This window comes from Peromyscus californicus, unplaced genomic scaffold (assembly GCF_007827085.1).
Source record: "Peromyscus californicus insignis strain IS unplaced genomic scaffold, ASM782708v3 Scaffold_20__1_contigs__length_68692818, whole genome shotgun sequence".
Classification (NCBI taxonomy): domain Eukaryota; kingdom Metazoa; phylum Chordata; class Mammalia; order Rodentia; family Cricetidae; genus Peromyscus; species Peromyscus californicus.
This window is the reverse complement of record NW_026294503.1, coordinates 65,942,175-65,965,354: the sequence shown is the minus strand read 5'-3', so window position 1 is coordinate 65,965,354 and position 23,180 is coordinate 65,942,175. Positions and strand designations below refer to the sequence as shown.

Below are 23,180 nucleotides of genomic sequence, written 5' to 3'. Positions count from 1 at the left end.
GTGGGGGAGGCCAGGAGCAAAGCAAATACAAATACACCTAGATTCAGATTAACAGCTGGGAAACTAGGTTTCCCAGGGTTGGCGTGGTTCTGAGGCCAAGCTCCAAAAAGGTTTAGGGGCCTGCTCGCCCCATTTCCTCCAAACAGCTTTACAGGCATGCATATCCGAGGTGGTGGTGGGGAGGGGAGGGGGGGTTGCCCTGCAGAACCAAGGGAGTGAGCGAAGGAAGGGGAACTGCGACTCCGGTGCCTTGAACATCAGGGTGGCAGGGGAGGGAGGGGAGGGGCGCCCCAAGCCGATGGGAAGGTTAGAGACCCCCCCCTACCCTTGTAGCCTAGGGTACGCGTGAGCTCTCGGCATCAGGTCACCTCGGAGAAACAAGCTCCCCCCTCGCCGAACCCCACAATCTTGGCGGGAGAAAAGGCGCCCCCAGGAGCATCTGCTGGCAGGGAATAACCCCCCCTGCACGGACGTGCTGAAGGGCAGGAGCCGGGGACCTCCACATCTCCAGGGAGCCTGGGGCTGGGGAGCCGACGGAGCCGAGAGGGTGCTGGAAGCGCGACCCCCCGGAGCGCCCCGGTCGGGCTCCGCCTGGAAGAGCGCGCGGGTCCCCAAGGCTGACCCCCCGCCACCCCGGCCCTCCGCGCCCCCCGCCCGGCCATGTTGAGCGGCTGGGGAGGGGGCGCGCCCGAGCCCCGCGGCGGGCGCGAGGCCTCGCCTGGCCCTCGGCATCCCGCGCCGCCCCCCGTCACCCCCCAGCCCGGGACTCACCCTGGCTTCCCCGGGGCCCAGACCCGCCGCTGCCGGCGAGCAGGAGGACAACAAGGGGGAAGAAGGAGGAGGCTCCGGCCGACTCCGCCATAGTAACCGCCGCTGCAGCCCAGCGCCCAGCGCGCGCGCGCGCCCCCGGCGCCTCCCTCCTCCCGCCCTCCGCCCGCCCGCCCGCACGCGCGCCCCCGGCTCCCTCGCTCCGCGCCGGCACGTGAGCTCCCGGGAGCCGGTGCGGCGGCCGCCGCGCGCGCCCCCGAAGGGCGGGGCCGGGTGCGCGCGGGCGCCCGCCTTAAAGGGGAGTGTCCCTGTTAAAGGGGCGGAGGTTCTCGCCTCGGCCAACCTCGCGCGCCGGTGCGGAGCCCGAGCCAAGCGGAGGGCCGGGGAGGCGGGGTCCCGCGGCCTCCTCCCGCCCGCTGCCGCGCCGTGGCCAGGCCGGCGCTGGCCTCCGCCCTCCATCCCAGCCCGGACCCTCCGTCGCCAGGGTCTCCGAACCCGCGCGCCTTCGAGACGCCCCGGTGCAGCCCTCCGGACACAACCTCCTACCTGTGCGATCGTCTTTTGGAAATGTAGCTAGGCTTGGCGCAGCCGAGAGCCTGGGGGAGGGTGCTGTCGCAGGTAGAACCAACCCTTCGGATCAACAGCGCGACGGTACCTACCAAACGCCTCACCGTAGACATCGCATTGGCCCGGCATTTACCCTGGCTGTCTTCAGGAAATAATGAGGCTAAATATTTACGCAGAATGTTCCTTTGCTTATTTATCGTTGGGAAAGCTGGAAACTAGAGAAGCAATAATAGAAGCTTAGATAAACTATGGCTCACCCATGTGAGGGAACACCAGTAATTAAAAATCTTTTTACAAAACTCGAGGCCTGAGAGAATGTTATTCCATGTTAAATGGAAACACGAAACACCAAACTTTACGATATTAAAATTTTGTGGATGATATGTTTTCGTAGGAGAAAAAGGAAAAGCTATTACTCAATATTACCACTAGGGGTTTTTGTTGTTGTTATTGTTGTTTTGTTTGTGTTTGGTTGAGACAGGGTCTCACTATGTAGCCCTAGCTGCCCAAAGACTCACTATGTAGCACAGACTGGCCTCAAACTCACTAAGAACCGCTTCCTTCTGCCACCTAAGACTAAAGGTGTGTGCCACAGTGCCAGGCTGAAATAATTTTTTACTTTTCTTTTAAATATTCCAGCAATTTCTAAGTACTTTCCAGATAAACATTGCTTTCGAATTTAGGGGAAAGCCCCGGGCGGTGGTGGCGCATGCCTTTAATCCCAGCACTCGGGAGGCAGAGGCAGGCGGATCTCTGTGAGTTCAAGGCCAGCCTGGTCTACAGAGGGAGATCCAGGACCGGCACCAAAACTACACAGAGAAACCCTGTCTCGAAAAACCAAAAAAAAAAAAAAAAAAAAAATAGGGGAAAGTGCTTATAAACGGTAAAGTAAATGATCCCATGTCTTTCTGAAGAGTTCACTTTGCCGTCATTAAGAGGGTAAAGCACAGAGAGTCAAGAGACCCTGGGGTCTGGATTCTGCTTCTACTAACCCACTGGGAAAATAGGCCACCTTTCAACCTTTCTAAGGTGTAGTCTCATGTGTGAGACCCAGGGGTAGAGAAGATGGTCATGAGGGAGGGAGCTGTTCTGATGTGCAATCCTCACCTTGCCTTATAAACTGTCTCCATCACAAAGGACCTGAGGAAAAACAGGACTGCAGACCTCACTCCCCGGGTACAACACACACAAGTACAAGTAAAGTCACACTGGGGCTAGTAAGTAGCTGGATGAGTAAACACCATTATTCTTATTCTTTTTACCCTCATCTGCTCCCTCAGAAGTGGCCTGCTTCCCCAAGTCCATCTAATTGACCTCCCCAGCTGTGTTCCATCCTCCTGTGGGTCCCCAGCCATAGTGGGCATGGTACTAAAGGCCACTAGACCAAACTTGGCTTTAAATAACAAACGTATTCTCTCCCTCCATTCTGAAGCCTAGCAATCCAAAACCATGGTGTTGACTGGGCTATGGTCCATCAAACTCTTCAGAAACGACTCCTCCCCTGCCTCTTTGAGCTTCTGGTAGTTCCCAGAATTCTTGGTGCTCATCAGCGTCTGGCAGCGTGACCCCAATCCCTGCCTCCGTCTTTACATGGAAGCCTTCTCTCCCAGTCTGGTTCTCTGCATCCAGATTTGGGGAGATGGTTCAGATGGTAAAGCATTTGCCGCGCTACCACGAGGACCTAAGTTCAGAACCCCAGCCCCCAGATAAAAGCCAAGTATACAGCTCAAGTCTGTAGCCCAGGCACTAGGAGGGCAGGGACAGGCAGACCCCCAGAGTCTTGCTAGCCAACCAGTCTAGCTGAACCAGCAAGACAGCTCCGTGGGTCAAGGTGCTTGTCATCAAGCCTGATGACAAGCGAAGTTCTATCTGTGGAACCTGCATAGTTGAAGGAGGGAAGAGACTCCCACAAGTTGCTTTCTGACCTCTGAACATGCACTAGGGCATGTACACCTTTACCCCCAAATAAATAAATAAGGTGGAGATCAATAGAAGAAGATACCCACTGTTGACCAGAGGTCAACACCTTCACACATGTGCATGCAGCACATACAAGGTAAAGAAATAAATAAAAAATATCTCTCATCAGACTAGCAATCATCATCAACTCAGGGCCCTCTCTGATCTAGTATGAACTCAATCTCTTCCTTCCTTCCTTCCTCCCTCCCTCCCTTCCTTCCTTCCCTTTTATTTATTTTGAAACAAATTATCCTGCAGCCCAGGCTGCCTGTGAGTTCACTATCTATAGGAATATGGCCTTGAACTCCTGATCCCCTTGCCTCTGCCTAGGTGTGTGGAGATGACAGGTGTGCTCTGCCATGCTGGCAGGCCAGGTAATCCTAACTCGGTCGCGTTAGATCTGACTTCCTCGTAAGCTCACATTCATACATTGAGGGGGCAATCCTAGTTAATCTGTGCAGTCAGTACTAATGCAGTTGGGAAGGGGACACTCAGTCCTCAGGAATGCCACTCTGAGATCACCCTCCCTTATGCCTTGCTACCATGGTGACCTCAAGACCCGTGGTCACAGAGGGAGCCTGTAGTTGCTTTACTTCTAGACGGTAAAGTCAGCCTAAGCATACAGAGCGATGACCTGAATGCTAGGTCAGTCCCCAGGTCAGCCCACCCATCACGTGCTTGTCTGATAAACCTGACATTGACCAAGGGGTTTTACCTCCCGAAACCTCAGTTCACTCATTTGTGTGCTGAGGATTGGTTCGGGTACTGTATGTAAAGCACTGAACGCTGACTCTCAAACACAGGAACCAGTGTAAGAGCTGATCGTATCACAGCCTTTGCTACCGTCCTGTGGAGTGGCTGAGGCGTGTCTGTGTCCGAGTGTGGTCCATTTGCAGGTGAGGCGACTGAACCTTAGAGAAGGTACAACTTGCCCGAGCTTGCACATAATTAGTTGTTAACGCCATGGCCCACTGCTCTTGCACTTTGTCCAAAACCACAACATTTTATGCTTTCCCAAGGACTAACCCTCAGAACCAAGCTGAAGATGAAAAATGAGATTTGCTGGGGTGGGGAGAAGGGATAATTCTATTTCTCACACCCCTTTGTGAGGGTGTGGGACGTCTTGTCCAGTCAGCTTTCCTAGGTGACGCACCTACCTTCCCTCTAAGGCCCTGGGCTTCAGAATGTCCAGCTCATACCCATGATCCTTTGCTTCTCCCTGTGGCTGGGCCCAAGGATGCCTCCTCCTGGGACTCCTCACGTCACCATGCCTAAAGAAAAGCGAAGTGTCCTTGCTTTCTTGTGGTTTATAAAAAGTGCTTGTAGTTCGTGGTATGGTGACTTTTCTGTACATGTACGTGCTGTGTAATGGTCAAGTCAGGGTAAACGGATCTTCTCAGACGTGGATCACATCTTTACAGTAGAACCCTTCAAATGCTTTTTCCCTAGCTTTTTTGAAATACGGAAATTCTCATTATCTGCGGTCACTTTCTTGCTCAGCGGCACACTGGAACACCTCTTATCTAACTGTCACTTAGTACTGTTTATTGATCTTTCCCCATCTTGTCCCCACAACCCATGTAGCCACACTGTCCTGAAGTTCCTCAAACTGCAGGATAGACCCTTCCATAGTCTAGGAACTTCTTGTCTCTACTACTGTGTCTCTTTGACAGCCAATCAATCCCTCAGAACTCCTAGAAGTCATTTTCCCAGGGGGAAAAATCCTTCTTCCCTGTGCTCCAGTGACTAGATCACCCAGTGTTACAGCCTCCATCTTGGTCACAATTCACCCAGTCCCCGTTGAGGGGACTCACCCCAGTTCACCTTGACGAGCAGCGTGGGCATTTACAGAGCACCTATACTGTACACCAGACACAACATATGTATGTGGTTAAGTCTTGGCTCCTTGCATCCATGAAACTTGTCCTCTTATGCAGACAAGCATGGAAGAAAGACAACAATGGCTTGCGGACACTGTGGTGCAGGCTGCAGAGTCAGCGGGGCATGCTGAGGCTTCGGCGGGTCAGCTCTGCAGGGAGCAGCTGCAGAGCTGGGAGTGACCAGGAAGAGGCCACACTACAGTTGGTTCTTGGATAGCCAGTGCTTCCCAGACAGACGGGTCTGTGTGGAACAGGGCTGGGGAGTGACTCAGAGGTTAAAAGCACCTGCTGTTCTTGCAGATGACCTGGGTTTAGTTCCCAGCACCTACATCAGGCATCTCACAACCACTTATAATGTAGTCATGGGGGCTCTGGTGCCCTCTTCCAGCTTTTTAGGTACTGGGCACACGTGTGGTGCACATATTCATACATGCAAATAAAATACATGTCTTTTTTTTTCTTTAAGATCACTTTGCTAATCCAAATAAACTAAAACTCGGTACAGAAGAATATTGGAGCGTGGCAAGATTGATAAGGAAACCAAAGAGGAGGAAGTTTCAGCAGGCGAAACAGGAGAGGCAGGAGAGCAGATCCCAGGCAGCAACACTGGAAGGGGAAACGTGAAATGCATTCAAGAGACTAATTTAGAGAGGTGGAATCAAGACTGATGGATGTGGGAAGCGAAGGAGAGGATGGTCTGACAGAATTCCTGGTCGATTTGACACAGATAACTGGTACCTAGATTAGGGAGAGTGGGTATGGGAGGAGAGAAATGAAATCCTTATTGGGCATCCTGACTTTGATAGGTGTCATGTACCTGGAGGCACAGAGAGGCGGACTCAGACACCAGGAGCACAGCATCCAAGTTCAAACAGCTCAAGGTAGCACAGGAGTGCCAGAAATACAGCAACATGGCAGAGAGAGAGAGTCACGGGAGTGGGAAAATGGTCTGGAGAGAACAGAATCACAGACACAGGCAGGAGAGGCTTCTAACAGGCCTCGAGGGTCTAGTGCGGAATGATGTAAGGATGGAGTCTCTTCGGTTCAAGTGTGTAAGCCCATTGGTGACTTCTGCCTGAGCCAACTCGGTGGAGGATGGAGAGGAAGGGCATCCTGTGAATGGGTGGCAGGGGTTTAAGGAAACGTCTGGGTCATTTTTCACTTTGAAAGAACTTGGCTATGAAAATCAATTACAAATACTCAATAAACTAGCAAGGAAGTGAAAAATACTGAACGGAAAAACCAAGAAGAAGATGGGCTGTGCCTCAGTGGTAGAGCACTTGCCCAGAATGCCTTGGGGTCCATCTCTAGCTGCTTCCACTGAATTGAAACAGTCCCTCCTGGAAGAGGGAGCCTCCCAGGACCCAAGAAGCAAAATTTGTGAGGAGCACAAGGCCCCTGCCTGAGGTTATATAGACGCTAAACAATTTCTGGGTGAGAGGAGACTCTTTGGTGAAGTTGCTGCAGGTTGTGTAGGGACGCTCACAGAAGTTGTGAGTTGTCTTCTAGACTGGGGTGGAACTGTTCCGCAATGTATCTGCCTTTGAGTGACCTATGCTCCTTTAAGTAACCCCCGTTAAATTCATTAGCTCACCAAGCTAGGCTTGGCTGGAGTCTCTCCTCTAGCTTGTCATTGCTCTTTCTATGTGTGGTGAATAGAAATAAGCTTTGTAGGAAAAGTACAGCAACACCCGGCGGCATAAACAAACACCTAAGAAGACAGAGAGGGAGCCAGGTGACTGCCTTCCACCTCGGGAGAGTTTGCACACTGATAACTGGAAGTGTGGTTTTTGTAGGAGATGAAGCCTGGGTCCCTCCCGATGAGCAGCCCTCTGCACAAGCCCCGGCCCACAGAAGGTAACACAGTTAGTGTAAGAACCAACTATAAATAATTCATTCCTTTGCCACACCACAGAACATTTGCCTGACTTGAACTTTGGTATTGGGTGGAAGTGGGGGCCAAAAACTTCCAGGAGAATTCATAGGTGCAAGCCAGCACCGTGGTATGTTTTCATTCAAAATCTACCCTACCTGGACAGCTGGGGAAACCACTCACTATTTAAATTCAAATAACCTAGACCATGCACGGTAGTATTGAAAAAAAAAAAAGAGAAATAAATCATCTTTAGAGGAAATCAACCCTTAACTATAGGAGATTCTCATAGTGAGTATTACAATAAATATAGAGTCAAAAAGACATAATCAAATAGGACTTAAAGAAAAGTAAATCAACTTAGAACTACATATTCATAGAAAAATGCCTTCTTAAAATGAGTCAAATGAAAAATGTAAGTCATTGCTGACTTCATTGCATACTTTCCACAGTTAGGTATTCACTAGTAGAGAAGATGGATTGTATAACTTCCAGGTGAAGAGAAGAGGAAATAGGAGGGAAAAATACAAGAAGAAAGTAAGCAAGTCAATGAAAAGTACACTAGAAATTGCAACAAATAGAAAGAACATAATAAGTAAAAATAAATCCAGATATAAGCATGGTTATAATAAATATAAACGAACTAAATAATTCAATTTAAAAAGAATGACTTCCAGACTGGACAAGAGGGGGAAAGGTGTCAGATACACAAAGTGAAAGGAGTGATCTTACTTGGTTCTGTTGCTCTCCCAAGAGCAGAGAGGTTTTGGCTTACCTCTAGTGAAGGAGCCAAGGAGCGTTCAAACACACAGGAAGATGAAGGAGTAAAAGACAGAGCCAGAACCCAGAAGACATGAAGAACATCAACTCCACATGCAAAGGTCCAGAGGCCAGCTTTGGCCTGGAGGAGAAGAGTACTGTCTCAGAGACAGAAGAAAGGAGGTGAGCAGAGAGTGAGAGTGTGTAAGCACACGAGACTTTATGTTCTCAGTCAAGGTCCCGTCATCTGGAGGTAATCTGCTCATATAGCTGAATGGCTTATGATAGAGAGTGTGCTTGGAGAAAGTGGTAATGGTATGTAAAAATTCACTCTCATGGGGAAAAAAAAATGAGAGGGATATCCAGGGATTCAGAAAACCAGAAAGGATGTCCAAATGGCACCGCGAGTCTAGCAAGAATCACAAAACATAAAGAGGAACCCTAAGGGACCCTTTCAAATGGTACTATTTTTTTCTGGAAGTGTTCATCAGCCTAAGGTAGGGACAGATGAGTCCCTTAGAGCCAAAAAGGGTGGAGCTGGAGGATGAGAGCATGTGGGGTGGATGGAGAGGTGAGCAGAGGGAGGGCTCATCGGACAATACAGAGAACTTGCATGTGATATACCTGGTGGCTGAGGATGGAGACCGCCAGAGGGACTGTTATTTACCCCAGAGCCTAAAGACCCCACTTGGCATCCACAGCGTAAGTTTGTGCACAAGTGGTCCCGCAGGAAGGAGCTGAGCTGTGGCATTCCTGAAGAATACGCCTTTCCAGGCTCTCCTTGCTCCCTCTCCACCCAGAGGCCTACCACATGACTTTAGAGGCGGGCTTTCTGTCTTCAACTCTCACCCTGACCTTGTTCCACCCCAGGGCCTCTTTGGTAAACAGGCCCTGTGCCCTCAGCCGTGATGATTCATACTTGAGTTTCTACCTGAGCATGCCCAGTGGCCAAACAGGATTGCTCTCCTGGCCATTCCCCTGTTGTTGTGAACCTCACAGTTTCTTCTGTCTGCCTGGAGCCCTTGTTCACATGCCCTCATGACATTCCAGGCCAGAGCCTCACAGTCCTGTGGACCTGTTGCTACCACAACCTCTTTATTTCCTGGTCACCCTTCCTCAGTGCTCTGGCCACACTACCGCACACCCTTGTCTCTAGAAACCATCATGCCACTTTGTCAGCTCGCTTCTCCAGAACACACAGGCTTCTTTGTTGCTCAAAACCACGAAGTTCTAAATCTGGAAGGGAATTTTAAATCATTGTGTCTGATCTTGTTATTTTATTTTTTTAGTTTTCCGGTGAGACAAGGTTTCTCTGCGTTGCTGTCTGTCCTAGAACTCCCTACGTAGCCCAGGCTGACCTCAAACTCAGGGATCTTGACTGTCTCTGCCTCCCAAGTGCTGGGACTAAAGGTGTGCGCCACCACACCTGGCTTTCATCCTGTTATTTTAGGGTGGAGAAACTGAGGCCCAGTAGAGACAAGTGTCTTGCCCAAATTGGCAGTTAATACCTCTCGCAATGAGAACTTACTACTCATCTAGACTGACCTCTGACACAGTCTCTGAATACCAGCTTGCCTAGGGAGATTTCCCAGATCATGTATCATTTTCCCAACCACCGAGTAGTGATATCATTCAGCTCCCTGTAGAGAAGAGGAACTGAGCCCCCAGCCCAAGGTCACTCAGCACACACTAGTCTAACAGTTTTCCTGTTGTCCTGGTTTCTCCTCCCTACCCTCCCACAACCCTAAGATCCCTCACACGAAGGTTCCCTCTCACCTGTCGGTCTAGAGTCTATCATGCTCCCCAGCAATTCCTGTTTCTCCAGGGGCATGCACGCAGGGGGAAGAGGTGGGGGCTGTTGTAAGGTCAGGCTTCTGACCACCGCTGATGGTACCAGGGCTGGCGATCGGGGCCCAAGGAAATGCAGCGTAGAGACTGGCTGAGCCTGTGAGTGTCTGAACTAAGAAGGCAAGAAGACTGAGTGACTTGGATGGTGGCAGGTGCCTGGAAGCCACGCTGGGCCAGGCTGAGCTGGGAAAGCAGAGCGAGCAAAGGCTGAAGGGGAAGCAGACAAGAAAGGGAGGCTCCCTGGGCGTGCTCATGGGCGTGTCTGCGTACACACCCCCTCCAACCTCACCCCCCAGTAGGGTGGTTTCTTTCCTAGCGAGGTCCTCTGAGATTTCCATGTCTCCTCATTTCAATGTCTTTATCCGTGAGGCCTGTGACCCAGCAGGCCCACCAGCTCCCATAATTCTAGCAGCTCAGGACTGACTCCTCCTCTGCGTGTGTGTGTGTGTGTGTGTGTGTGTGTGTGTGTGTGTGTGTGTGTGTGTGTCTTCTCCAGGTCCCTCACACCCTGACCAGGGCAGCAGCCATTGCCTCCTCTCTCCCCATGGTTCTGGTCTCGTTGGCTGATGCTCTCCGAGCTTTGTGGTGACATTTATTATCAGCTTTGTCATTCGAAGCCATTTCCCTTATCACTGCCATTTCGTAGTCTAGTGATCCACGTGCAGGCTGTCATTTTTTTCCTCCTTGCGTACACACCGAAAGTGTGTGAGACGGGCCTTGGGCCTAGGTCCTGGGAATGAGTAGGCTTTTCAGCTCATAACCCAGGTGAGAAAACTAGGTCCTCTAGCCAAACTTTGGTGTCATGATCCCAGCTACCCTCTCGGATACATGACGATTGGCCCTGTCTCGTTGACACATACGGCAGACACAGGCTATTTCCTGTTTTCTCTTTCTCATGGTTCATACCCCCTACCCCCACCCCCCATCATCATCATCCTGGAGTCCTCTCTACTCCTCACTCTCCCTCTTTCTGATCATCATTCTGTGGGGAGAGAGAGAGAGAGAGAGAGAGAGAGAGAGAGAGAGAGAGAGAGAGAGAGAGAGAGAGAGAGAGAGAGAGAGAGAGAGAGAGAGAGAGAGAGACTTTATACTATTTTAGGACCCCATCACTTTTCAAAAACCTGGTGGAGAACCCTGCCAAAGCTGCGGGTTGGGGGAGGGGAGGCTGGGCAATCTGAGCCCGGGGCAGGCAGGGTGTCTGGGAAGCCAGGTTACCACCGCCAGCTGCAAAGTTCGGGCGCAAATCGCTCCGCACCCTTGACTTCACCAGCCCACTCAGGCCCAACTCGACCCGGTCCGACCCGACAGGCCCACCTCCTCTTTGGCACGCCCAGCCGCCGCTCCTCCCCACCAGTCACTTAGGACTCTGCACACCAGGCACCATGTAAAATTGTTGTGTTTCTGGAAACACACCACACGCCGAGAAGCCTTGAAATTCTTCTTGGAACAGGTCCAGGGGTTTATTTATGAAATTCCCAGGGGGTGGGAGAGACAGAAGTCTGGACTTCGCAGACTGAGTGCTGCGCCGCCGTCATCCCGCCCGCCCGCCCGCCCGCCCGCATGCATACCCGCCACTCCAGCCTGCTCTTACTACAGGCCCAGCTCCGGCTGGGCTGGGCCGCCGGGGAGCTGGCTCGGAGGCCCAGGACTCAGGAGAGCCAGGGGATTTGGCCTTAGTCCCGCACTCTGACCTCCCTTCCTCCTCTCTGCCAGCCCCCACCTCCCTTCGCCTGCCCTCTCCACTCTTCTGTAGAGGTCTCTTTAGATCACTGGGAACACAGCTCCGGAGAAAAGAGCTTGTCTAGCGTGCAAGGGCCCTTGGTTTCTATCCTCAACCCGCCCCAGGAGGAAAACAAAACATAAGCAGTTGTCTTAACTTCCTGCCTTCTAGGGTGATGCCAAGAGGCTCAACCCCACAGCGTGACTACCTTCCAGAAACGTCACCATCCGACTGAAGGACTTAATTCGCTAATCTGCTGGAGACGCAATAGACGGTTTGGGCATAGGAGTCGGGGACCCTGAAAAGTCACAGGGCCCCAACCCCACACTAGTAAAATCAAAGTACAAGTAATAAAACACACTGAATACTGGTAGAACAGTACGGGAAATGTCCTTTGAGGATGACAACCCAAGTAACCTCGGCCTCTAACTCTGATATTTAGAATGCTCGCTCTGTTTGGAAAGAAGCAGCCAAAAAGTTCAAGTGGCTTCACACACCTCCGGAAGTTTCCCCTCCCCTGGGAAGTCCCAGCCTGATTACACAGAATGAGTTGGGGTGGGGAGTCAGGGCTGGGAATAGCCTCTCCCAGGTGGAGCAAGCAGGCAGGCGTGGGCAGGCACACCTGCCCGCCTATGTGGGGTAGGTAGATCCGCCCCTGGCTGGCTGGGACAGTGTCAGCCTGCCAGGGCCTGCATTTACGCCTGTGGGAACATGTGTGTACAAACGTGTGCAAACTACTAGTGCGTATGGGTTGGAAAGAATTGGCACAGAGATTAAGGTCCAGAACTATACCTGCTCATGCCCCGAGAACTATCTCTGTCAGTTGTGGTTTCTGCCCAGACTTATGGGTTAATATATTCATGGGAAAGTGTAAAAGTGAAGAAATATTTTTAGGGAACATGGTAGAGGAGGACCATGGCCTCTGGATGTAGACAGACATGGTTCAAACCCCAGATCTATAATTTGTGAGCTATGCAATTTGGGGCCCATCATTTAAGCTCCTAATCTGAAATATAGATATAATTTCTATATTTTTTTCTTTCGAGGCAGGGTCTCACTGTAGCCATGGTTGGCCTTGAACTCAGAGATCTGCTGCTTCTACCTTCCAAGTGCTGGGACTAAAGGAGTGCACCACCATGCTTGGTGAAATAGTGATTTTTATTTTAGCAAAATGTATGTGAGGATAGAAGGAAATTGTCCTTTATCAGTTGCCAGAGACTGTAGAAATGACAGTTGTGCCTTCTGAGAGGCCAAGAATGCTAGTCCTGAAGTCAGGCTACCAGTTTTAAACTTTACAATACCTCGGTCTTCCCACCCATAAGGCAGGAGTAACAGAGGAACCAACCCCACAGGATTGTCGTGAGGCTCACGTGGGTAGTATCCACAGCACGGTTAGTGTTCTCTAGGGGGCCAGAGCACCTTGCACAGAACCAGTGTTCACACTTCTCCGGTCCTTATCCCAGGACCCAGTCCTGCTGCACAGCCCCTGTCCCAGCTTGCCCTGCCTGTGGCTTCAGGCCAGGTTTTTTCCTTACAGTAAAATCTGGTTTTTCCCCAAGCTGGTCCTTCCCAGGCGTGCTGTTGTCATGGGAACCTGCAGAGGCTGCCTCGCTCTGGGGGAGAAAGGGCTTGTTGATGAAATCCAAAGAATCCCACCACTGCTGTTCCAGACACTACAATAGGGGCTAGCTCTCACAGCTCCAGAATGCAGCCAGCCACTGGGGGCCGCCTGGCTGTGGAGGTTCCCACGCACCCCACCTGCTGCCCCGTGCTCAGTGGGTCCCGAAGTGAGCAGCCGTGACTCAGGGAGCAAAATCCCTTGATTCAAACTTCTCTGCCACCATTTCTTTTCTCCTCCAGCCCCCCCTCCTCCTTCCCCTCCTCCTCCTTCTCCTCCATTTTGCTTTTCTTGACAAGGGGTCTCCCGTAGCCCAGGCTGGCCTCTAGCTCACTACGTAGCTAAGTAAGGCCTTGAACTCTTACTCTTCAGTCTCCATCTCCTGAGTGCTGGGATTGCAGGTAAGTGCCCCACACCTGGCTTTCTCTGCCACCTTCTCTCCTCATTTCAAAGACAGGGCTGGTGCTGAACGCCCTTGCCTCCTGGTGGGCTTGGAGCAGGGTTTCAGACAGACTTAATCTGCTGCCCCTCTTCCCCTAGAAGACGAGGGTGTGTCCGCAGAGCGTGTACACTTGGCTTTGTGGGACAGATGGGCAAACTGAGGCCTCAGACGCACAAGTGACTTCCGGAGTCATGCAGCCAGTAAAACAGAAGCATCGTCCTTTGAAGTGTGCCATGGCCTAGAAACGCTGGGGACCGCATGGAAGCAAGGTGAAGCGGGGAGGTGGGGGGGACACCAGGAGCTGGTCTCCAGAACAGGTGCATGTCATCTAATTCTCCATTCAGAGGACAGTCTACGTCAGTGGTTCTCAACCTTCCTAACACTGTGACCCTTTAGTACATGTTGTGGTGACCCCCAACCATAAAACTATTTTGTGCTACTTCATAACTGCAATTTTGCTACTGTTATGACTTGTAATATAAATATCTGTTATGCAGAATATCTAATATGCGACCCCTGTAAAAGGGTTGTTTGAGCCCCAAGGGGGTCGTGAACCACAGGTTGAGAACCACTTGTCTAAGAGGACAAAAAAAAACAGCCCATCTCCTCCTGTTAAAATTCCGCTCCTGAAAGCAAGGCCGTTCCCTGACCCTTCTCTTCCTCCCTTCCTTCCTTCCTCCTTCCTTGCTCCCTCCCTCCCTCCCTCCCTCCCTCCCTCCCTCCCTCCCTTCCTTCCTTCCTTCCGTTCTCAGGAGGAGCAGAGCTGCAATACAGCAGGAATCTCTACAAATTTCATAAAATTTGGACCTCTTAATTTCACACCTAACAATTGTTCCCAAGGCTCCCCACATGCTTTTTAAGATTTTTATTTATGATTTTAAATTGCATGTAGGTGTGCATGCCTGCATATGGATAGATGTGCATGAGTGTAGTGCAGGTGCCTGTAGAGGCTGCCGGTGTCAGAACCCCTGGAGTAGGAGCTACAGACAACTGTGAGCCACCAGGTGGATGCTTGGCTTGAACCCAGGTCCTCTGGAGGAGCAGCCAGTGCTCCCAACCTCTGGGCTATCGCTCCAGCCCCTCCTCTTGCTTCTTGGCCCTGCAACTTTGGGGAATTCACCCCGAAGAAATACTGTGAGCAGATGTGCTCCCAAAGCTGTAGACAAGTCAATGTTCACAGGGAGAGAACTGTTCCTATAAGGTATAACGCCCCTCCCAACAAAGGCCTGTAGAAAAGTATTTAACAGGGGCTGGGGTAGAGCTCAGTGGTAGAGTTCATACTTACCATCCATAAGACTCAGAGTGCAACCTCAAGAGCACACACACTCAAAAGCAATGACATGAAAGTATGTTTGTGATATATAATTAGGGTTGGGAAAAACACGTTATAAAATATGTACAGTATAATCTAAAATTATACATAAAAGAGCTGTAAAGACATACAGCAAAATGTTTACAAGCTCTCTCTGTTCAGTGAAATATTATAAATAATTTCTTCTTGACTATATCATCAACATTTTCTTTCTTTCTTCCTTTCTTTCTTTTTCTTTTTTCTTTCTTTCTTTCTTTTTTTTGGGGGGGAACAGGGCGTCACTACATAGACCAGGCTGGACTGAAACTTGCTATGTAGACCAGACTAGCCTTGAACTCACAGTAATTGACCTACATCTGCCTCCCGAGTACTAGGATCAAAGGTGTGCGCCACCATGCCCAGCAATACTGTCATTTCCAAATATGAGTATATCCTGCTTTTGTGATTAAAAAAAAAAACTATCCGGGTGTGTTAGCACACATCTTTAATCCCAGCAGGGGAGGTGGATTATTGCTTTCGAGGCCAGCCTGGTCTATAGAGCAAGTTCCAGGACAGCCAGAGCTATCCAGAGATACCATGTCTCAGAAAAACAAATGGAAAACCAAAAACAAACAAACAAAAAACCCCACCACCAACGACAACAAAAAACAACAAAAAAAAACCAGCCCAACCAAAATTGAATTTAAAATAGCCTTACCCACAAAGCACGATTATGCCAGAAAAAAAGAAATATGTGTGTACATATACATGCATATATATATGAATTTATAAACTACATAATAAACTGTTAAATATTATAATATCATTAAAATGATTACAAACGCTTTAGAAATATTTAAATATTTATGAGATACTGAGAAATACCAGACACAAAATGGACTGTGCACCACAGTGGTAAGTATGTGCAATTCATATACAATGTAAGAAATGACTTCCATTTAGTAGGATGGAGCATGTGCAATTTCCTCCCTCGTTTTCAAAATCCAATACTTCTCCTTTTCAATAAAAAGCAAACAGCTAGCCGGGCGGTGGTGGCGCACGCCTTTAATCCCAGCACTCGGGAGGCAGAGCCAGGCGGATCTCTGTGAGTTCGAGGCCAGCCTGGGCTACCAAGTGAGTCCCAGGAAAGGCGCAAAGCTACACAGAGAAACCCTGTCTCGAAAAAACCAAAAAAAAAAAAAAAAAAAAAAAAAAGCAAACAGCTGGGGCAGAGCATGATGGCTCACTCCTGTAATCTCAGCACTTATAAAGTGGAGACGGTAGGATTAGGAGTTCAAAACCACCCTTGGCTATATAGGGAGTTCAAGGCCATCCTGGGCTACAGAAGATCTTGTTAGGTAAGACAGAATGGTGCATACCTGTAGTTCTTGAGGCAAGAAGAATCACTCAGGTGCCTGCAGTGTGGACTGGTACAAATGTTAGGGGAGTAACCAACCACTTTTTGATTGTATTTGAGGCCCACCCCATGAGACTAGATAGGTCATAGGCCTGGGAGAAAGCCTGCTGCTATTGTTCTGATAAAGGAACATAGCAATACAATGACTCCTCATATGCTATCCTCATAGATCAGAGATTCACCCAGTCCTCATCAGAGCAGCTTCTTCTTGTGGTCGATGGCAATTAACACAGAGACCCATGTCTCAGTCACTTTTCTAATGCTGTGATAAAACACCATGATCAAAGCAATTTAGAAAAGGAAAACAGTGTTTAGTTTGGGGGCTTATGGTCTCAGAGGGCTAAGCCTGTGAGCGTCGTGTGGGGAGCGTGGCTGCAGGCAGGCAGGCAGACATGGTGCTGGAGCAGTAGCTGAGCTTACATATTGACCCACAAGCACGAGGCAGAGAGGAACTAACTGGGAATGACAGCCCATCCCTCTAGCAAGGCCACACCTCCTGATCCTTCCCAAGCAGTGCCACCAGCTGGAGAACAAGTATTCCCACAAGTGGACGATGTTCAGAGAAGGACAGACAGACTTTGGAGGACTCGATCCTGAGTGGGATGTCTCCATCAAACCCCTCCCCCCAAGGCTCAGGGATCCATTTGGGAAAAGATTGTAAGATCCAGAGGTGCTGGATGAGTCCAAAGATACAGTGTCTCCCAAATACAGCAGGACTGACACACACATAAACTCAGAGCCTGCGGAAGCATCTGTAAGACCAGCATGTGTCCAAGCCAGACAGGGTCCCAGACCTGAGAGGGGAAAGTGACCCACCCTGAACCAAGAAGCTGTTTGCAACTGATACTCTCTGGCCGAGGAAAAACCAGTTTTCTCCAGTGGAGTGTCACTGGGTACATCACCCACACTCCAGGGCAGACCCCGTGCTCAGGAGTAGTTGGCCCAATACAAACTAACTCCATTTTGTCTTTGTGTGTGTGTGTGGGGGGGGGGGTGTCATTTTGCTTCATTTTGATTTGTTTGGGACATTTAAAAAAATCTCATTGGTTCTTTTGTTTTGATTTTCATTTTTGTGGGGGGTTTTGTTTGTTTGTTCAGGGGTTTTATTTTGGAGAGAGAAAGAATATAAAATTGGGTGGGTAGGAGGTGGGGTGGACCTGGGAGGAGTTATGGGAGGAGAAAACATAATCAAAATATAGTGTCTGAAAAAAACTAAAAAGGAAGGGGGGAAAGAAAGGAATTTGAAAGCAAGCCGGGAAGCAGAGGAAGATGAGGAGAGGAACAAGGTGTGTGACCCGTGAACGAAGGGAGAGGGAGGAGAATAAAGGGAAGGAGAGAATGCACTCACAGTGTGCAATGGTGCTCCGCACTGGGCCTTATTTCTAACACAGTTGTACTTCTTCGCCTCAGCCCACGCTGCGTGAATCCATTCAGTACATAACGCCATTATTGCTACTTCTACGTATGTAAACACCTCATTTCTAGTTTTCTTAATTTTTTTTTTTTGTTTTTTGTTTTTTGTTTTTCGAGACAGGGTTTCTCTGTGTAACTTTGGAGCCTGTCCTGGAACTCACTCTGTAGACCAGGCTGGCCTTAAACTCACAGAGATCCGCCTGGCTCTGCCTCCCGAGTGCTGGGATTAAAGGCGTGCTTCAGCACCGCCCGGTTTTCTTTAAATTTTTTAACTTTTATTTTCTTGCGACATGGTCTCATCCTGTATCCCCGGAGGGCCCGGTCCTCACTACGTAGAGGACCTTCAATTGCCTTCAGCTCTGTGGCAATGGTCCCCCCTCTGCTTCTCAGAAGCTATGGTCATAGGCATGAGTCACCATGCCAAGCTCATTTCATCTTCACAGTGCATCTTCTTTGATCGCTTGCTTTTGAGGCAAGGTCTCTGGAAGTCCAGGCTTGCCTCATACTCACTATGTAGCCAAGGATGACCTAGAACTCCAGATCTCCCTGCCTCTACCTCCAAAGTGTTAGGATGGAAGGCATGTCCCACCCACCACACCTGGTTTTATGTGATCCTGGGGCTTTGTGTGAGCTTTGCAGGCTACCAAATGAGCCACATCCCTAGCCTCAGCCACGGTTGTTTTACAAGATATGTAAGTCACTTAGGACTTCACTGAATTCCAGGGAACCCCCTTCCTCCTCCCTGTCTAGTCTAGAAATGCAGGACTTTCTCACAGTTCAGTGCAGCTGGCTTCAGTCAGTCATTGAACAAGGATGTCAAATGCTGAAGAGAGTCTCTCTCGTGGCAGCCTCTTCCTCTCTGGGCCTCACTTCCTGCATGCGTCTGCTTCAGCTTCTTCTCAGACCTGCCCTCTCTGCTGTCCAGCACCCTGTCTCTCTGGACTCCAGAGCTTAGTTTAAAAGACAGGGAGGGACTGATGATCCAGCCGCCTGTGGGGGTGGGCTGTGCCATGATGTGCTGAGTGTGAGGTTTCTAGAGATCACTGCCATCCAAACATGCATAAGGAGGAAGGGATAGAATTCAGATGGGTAGAGGTAGGTTAAATAGTTGAAAGAAATCAATACCCATTAGGCCTGGTAGGTCTTGTTATGCCCTTCTCTACGGAGGAAACCCTGAGAAGTTAGCTGACAAACTTAAAGTCATGTAGCTCGGAAACAGAGCCACCCTTCAAGGCCTGCTCCATCACGCCACCCACATCTACTGATGAGTGCCAGTTAGCCAGGCTAAGCATGTCCCAGGCAGAGAGGACAGTGTGTACAGAGGCCTGGAGGCAAAAGGAACAAAGGGTGGAAAAGAAACTCAGAGGGCTGGATGGTGGGAGGGAGGGCGCCTGTGGAGGGAGCTGGGGCCCAAGGGGCTGGTCAAGGGCCTATTAGCAAGGTGTTCCTACATTTGTGGGTCTGAGTGGGACAGTGGCTGGCATTTGTAGCCGAGGGGTCGTTTCCAGCTGGGTGGGCCAGGCCGGGTGAGGTGAACAGGAACAGGACCCAACGGCCTTGGCAAGAGCTCTGGGAACTGAGGAGAGGTGGAGAAGGTCTTGGAAGGCAGGTGGACGAGCTTTCGTGTTCAGCTGACTGGCACGGGGAGCTGGAGGGAGGGAACAGGAAACTGTGAATGTAGGTTGTATGTTTGTTGAGCAGGCCACTCTCGGGTAGGGGCTATAACAGATTGGGGGAGATCTGTGTCAGACATGATTGTACCAAGAAACTGTGCAGAAGGGACGAAGTCTGGAAACCCCAAGCTCGGGAGAGAGAGGGGTCATGACACAAATTTCGGGAGCTGAGGATGTAGCTCCATTGCTGTAGTGCTTACCCAGCAGACATAAAGCCCCGAGTTCAGTCCCCAGCACTGAACAGATGAGGCACGGTAGTGCATGCTTGTCTCTCAGCACCCCAGGGCTAGAGTTAGAACATCTGGAGTTCAAGGTAATCCTCCGTTACAGAGTGCATCTGAGGCCAGCTTGAGCTACTTGAGACCCTGTCTTAACAAACAGAAACACAGATTTGGGGGTCCTCTCTACGCATTAACACCACATCCCGTTGGGAGGACACAGGGAGGTTGTGCAGAAGACGAGAGGTGCTGGAACCCCTGCACCGGGCAGATGGGCACAGCGGTGAGTGGAGGGACCGCCAGGGGCAGGCGTGGTCAGTGGTGTTAAATAAGGAAGGAATGAGAAGGGTCCGCTAGATTTAGTAACAAGGAGGCCAGTGGTAACCTCCAAGAGATCAGTTTCCATGGCAAAATCAGAAGGCAGTAGGCTGAGGAGTGAGTGGGAGTGAGCAGACAGACACTTTTCCAATAATGTGACCATAAAGGGGACAGGAGGGAGAAGGAGGGGTGGGGGTGGGGTGGGGTGGGAGATAGGAGGGGTGAGGGCGTGAAGGTTTCTGCCTGGAGCAAGTTATCCATTGGTGGGAAAAGTGTGTTGATTCGATGGAGCGAGGAATTTAGCCGGGAATGGACCTGCCTCTGGTCCCAGATCTCAGGAGGCTGAGGCAAAGGATCAGCGAGCTCACAGGTTTGAGGCCAGTGTAAACCACATAGAGCTACAGTTACCATCTTGTCTCAAAAAATAGAAAGTGAGGTGAGGCCGGAGGCAGGGAGCCTGAAAGGGAAGGCTGTGTTGGAGGGCAGCTTGGGGCTTCAAAGCAAGGAAGCCCGGGGAGCTTCAGTTGTGAGAGTTTAAAATGTTTGAAAAACCTATTGAAGGTGCTGAGAGTCACAATCCCTGTTTCAAGATAACTGTATTAAGTCTGTTTTTATGTCTTTTCCCTCAAATTCTCCAATTTACACCTGAAATTAAAAAAAAAAATGTGAATCTGGAAGCACGGTGCAAAGTGTCTCTTTATTTTTCTTCCTTCCTTCCTTCCTCCCTCCCTCCCTCCCTCCCTCCCTCCCTCTCTCTCTTTCTTTCTTTCTTTCTTTCTTTCTTTCTTTCTTTCTTTCTTTCTTTCTTTCTTTTGTCATTTTTAGACTGGTCTTGAACTCACTACGCAGATGAGGCTGGCCTTGAACTCTTGTTCTCCCTGCCTTCTCCTTCAGGCTGTGCACCACCAGGCCAGTAGGAAAGGCCATATTGAATGAGTGAACATTAGTTAAAAAGAAAAGAAGAAAGAATTAATTGTATTCATATCAGGTATAAACAGAAACACAAACTATTACCTACTGGTTGGGAAAGAATACTTTGTAATTAGCATAGAAATTGTTTGCAATGTAAATTCGTGTTCTGAAGTACTGACTATACTTAAAAACAGTACTTTCATATTTTAAGAATCCCCTTGTGGGGTAAAACCACTTTGTGTCTATTTTAAGACCTTGTTAAGTCTGCTTAAATGTAGTTAAAAAAAATTTTTTTTTTAAAGATACTGGCTACATCAGAAATCAGCTTCTAGCAAGGTGAGGTCATTCTCCACACCGGTGCTCCCAAAGGCCATTGCCACCTCAGGCAGGTCCGATGGCAAGAGATTGTTACTAAGGGAACTGTGGGGGCGTGAATGTAAATTTCGTTTCTCAAAAGATCTAACTAGAGTATTGATCGAAAGGGAGCAGCCAGTAAATGCAGGATGGAGAGCTCTTTGCTAATGCAAATAAACTAGAGAAATATACAAACTAGAGAAATATACAAACTAGAGAAATATACAAATACATATATGTAACCCTGGGTTTCCCCTTCGAGCTGTGGCTCCTGGAGGAGGAGACCCAGGGACTGAAGAGCCAGTGACACTGAGCAGTGCAGAGCAGTGTAAGCCTGAAGATAGGATGTTCTGCCACTGACATGCTATCTATCTATCATCTATCTATCTATCTCTCTATCTTTCTATCTATCATCTATCTATCTATCTATCTATCTATCTATCTATCTATCTATCCAACGTCTCAACTCTCCTGTAGCCTAGCCTGGCTTCAAATTCTCCCTAGGAAGCTGAGGATGACTTTGAACTCTTGATCCTCCAGCCTCAACCTTCCGAGTGCCAAGATCACCAAGACTGTGGCCTTGTGTGCCACCTTGCCCAGCTGCTGCGACTCTGTCTAACAGGAGCCCTGGCCAGGCCCTGGACCTGCATGATCCTGGTGGCTCACAAGCAACCACCTCAGCAAGGCAAGGACGTGGCATGCCTCCTGTTCTGTTTCCTGCCAGATCATGATGAGCCCAAGAGTGACTGAGTCAAGACTCAAGCCCTGTGGTCTGGATTCCTCCCCATCCCCACCTCCACACCAGCGTCAGGTGAATCAGGAGGTCATACGGTATCCTTCTATTACGTAAGGTGACAAGGCCTCTCTCAGACATTATTTTCCAGTTCCTTCCCCAGTTCCATTTCAGTCTACATGTCTCCTGTTTCCCCACACCCCACAACACTCTAATGAGCTGCTCCATGTCCTGAAATATATGCGTATCCTTGTGAAGGATGTAACGTTGTTTTGAATATGTATGCATTCTAAACTTAAATAAAAAGGCATTGTGCTATCGACTTCAGTCTTTTCTTTTGCCAATCAATTATGTGTATGCGTGTGTGCACATGTACATATATATATATAAATATATATATATAAATATATATATTTATATATATATTCTTTGTGTGTGTTTGCTTGCTTGAGGTCTCACTGTGTGGCCCTGGGCCTGGCACTCACTGTACAGACCAGTCTGGTTTTACATGGCAGCAATCCCGCCTTGGTCGCAAGAGCTGGCACTGGACCTTCAGGTCTGGCTTCAACTGTGTATTTTAAAGATCTCACTATGCTGCTGTACACACATTAGCAGACACACACACACACACACACACACACACACACACACACACACACATCTGGTCCACTGCTTCCAACGCTCACACACTTGCTTCTGTCCATCACCCCCATAAATGCTTTTCGTTTTGTTCTTCAGACAGAAACTCCCTGTGTAGCCCAGGCTGGCTTCCACCTCAGCCTCAAGAGCTCTCACTTCATCTTTATATTGTTGTTATAGTTATTTTTGTTTTTTTTGAGACAGGGTTTCTCTGTGCAGCCCTGGCTGTCCTGGAACTCACTCTGTAGACCAGGCTGGCCTCGAACTCAGAGACCTGCCTGCCTCTGCCTCCCGAGTGCTGAGATGGAAGGTGTGCACCACAACCAGCTTGACTTCTTTGATTTTTGATGCCTCGAATCTGTGCAGCAGTTCACAGGTGTGCCTGGGTTGGCTTCTGAGTTCTTTGCTGTTTCCACTTGTCCGCTTGTATTCTCTTATCCTGTAAGCCATCTCATATCTTATTGTCTGTGAGAGCAGATGCCCTTTGCCAAATTCATATTACCAGGAATTCCACTTTTCAGAAGTTACGTTATAGATTTACTTGAATGAGGCAAACTGATGTTTATACTGGTTTACTTGCTAAGAATGACGTAACGGCCAAAATTTGGAAAAAAATCAAAACTTCAAAAAAACCCAGACCAACAATGGAATACTACATTGTGCTAAAAAATAAAGTGAAAGTTATCTATACTATTTAGAAAGTCCTTGAAGACCTGACTGAGAAAAGTAAGGTACAGAATATTGCATATAATATGCTTATTTTTGAGGGATAAGGAGG

General features: G+C 49.3%; 1 protein-coding gene and 1 long non-coding RNA gene across 2 annotated transcripts in view; one reads left to right on the top strand and one right to left on the bottom strand.

The window, feature by feature from the left end:
• Positions 1–912, bottom strand: part of Acvr1b (activin A receptor type 1B) — a 38,303-nt gene extending 37,391 nt beyond the window's left edge. Inside the window, exon 1 of the mRNA XM_052749019.1 lies at positions 772–912. Coding sequence (XP_052604979.1) covers positions 772–862 — 91 coding nt within the window. The 5' untranslated portion in view covers positions 863–912. The remainder of the gene's footprint in view (positions 1–771) is intronic.
• Positions 913–12,885: 11,973 nt separating this feature from the next.
• LOC128117122 (uncharacterized) lies at positions 12,886–22,085 on the top strand. Its single transcript, XR_008220711.1, has 3 exons — positions 12,886–13,393; positions 13,533–13,703; positions 21,571–22,085. It is a non-coding gene; the product is annotated as an uncharacterized LOC128117122 (long non-coding RNA).
• The last annotated feature ends 1,095 nt before the right edge of the window (positions 22,086–23,180 follow it).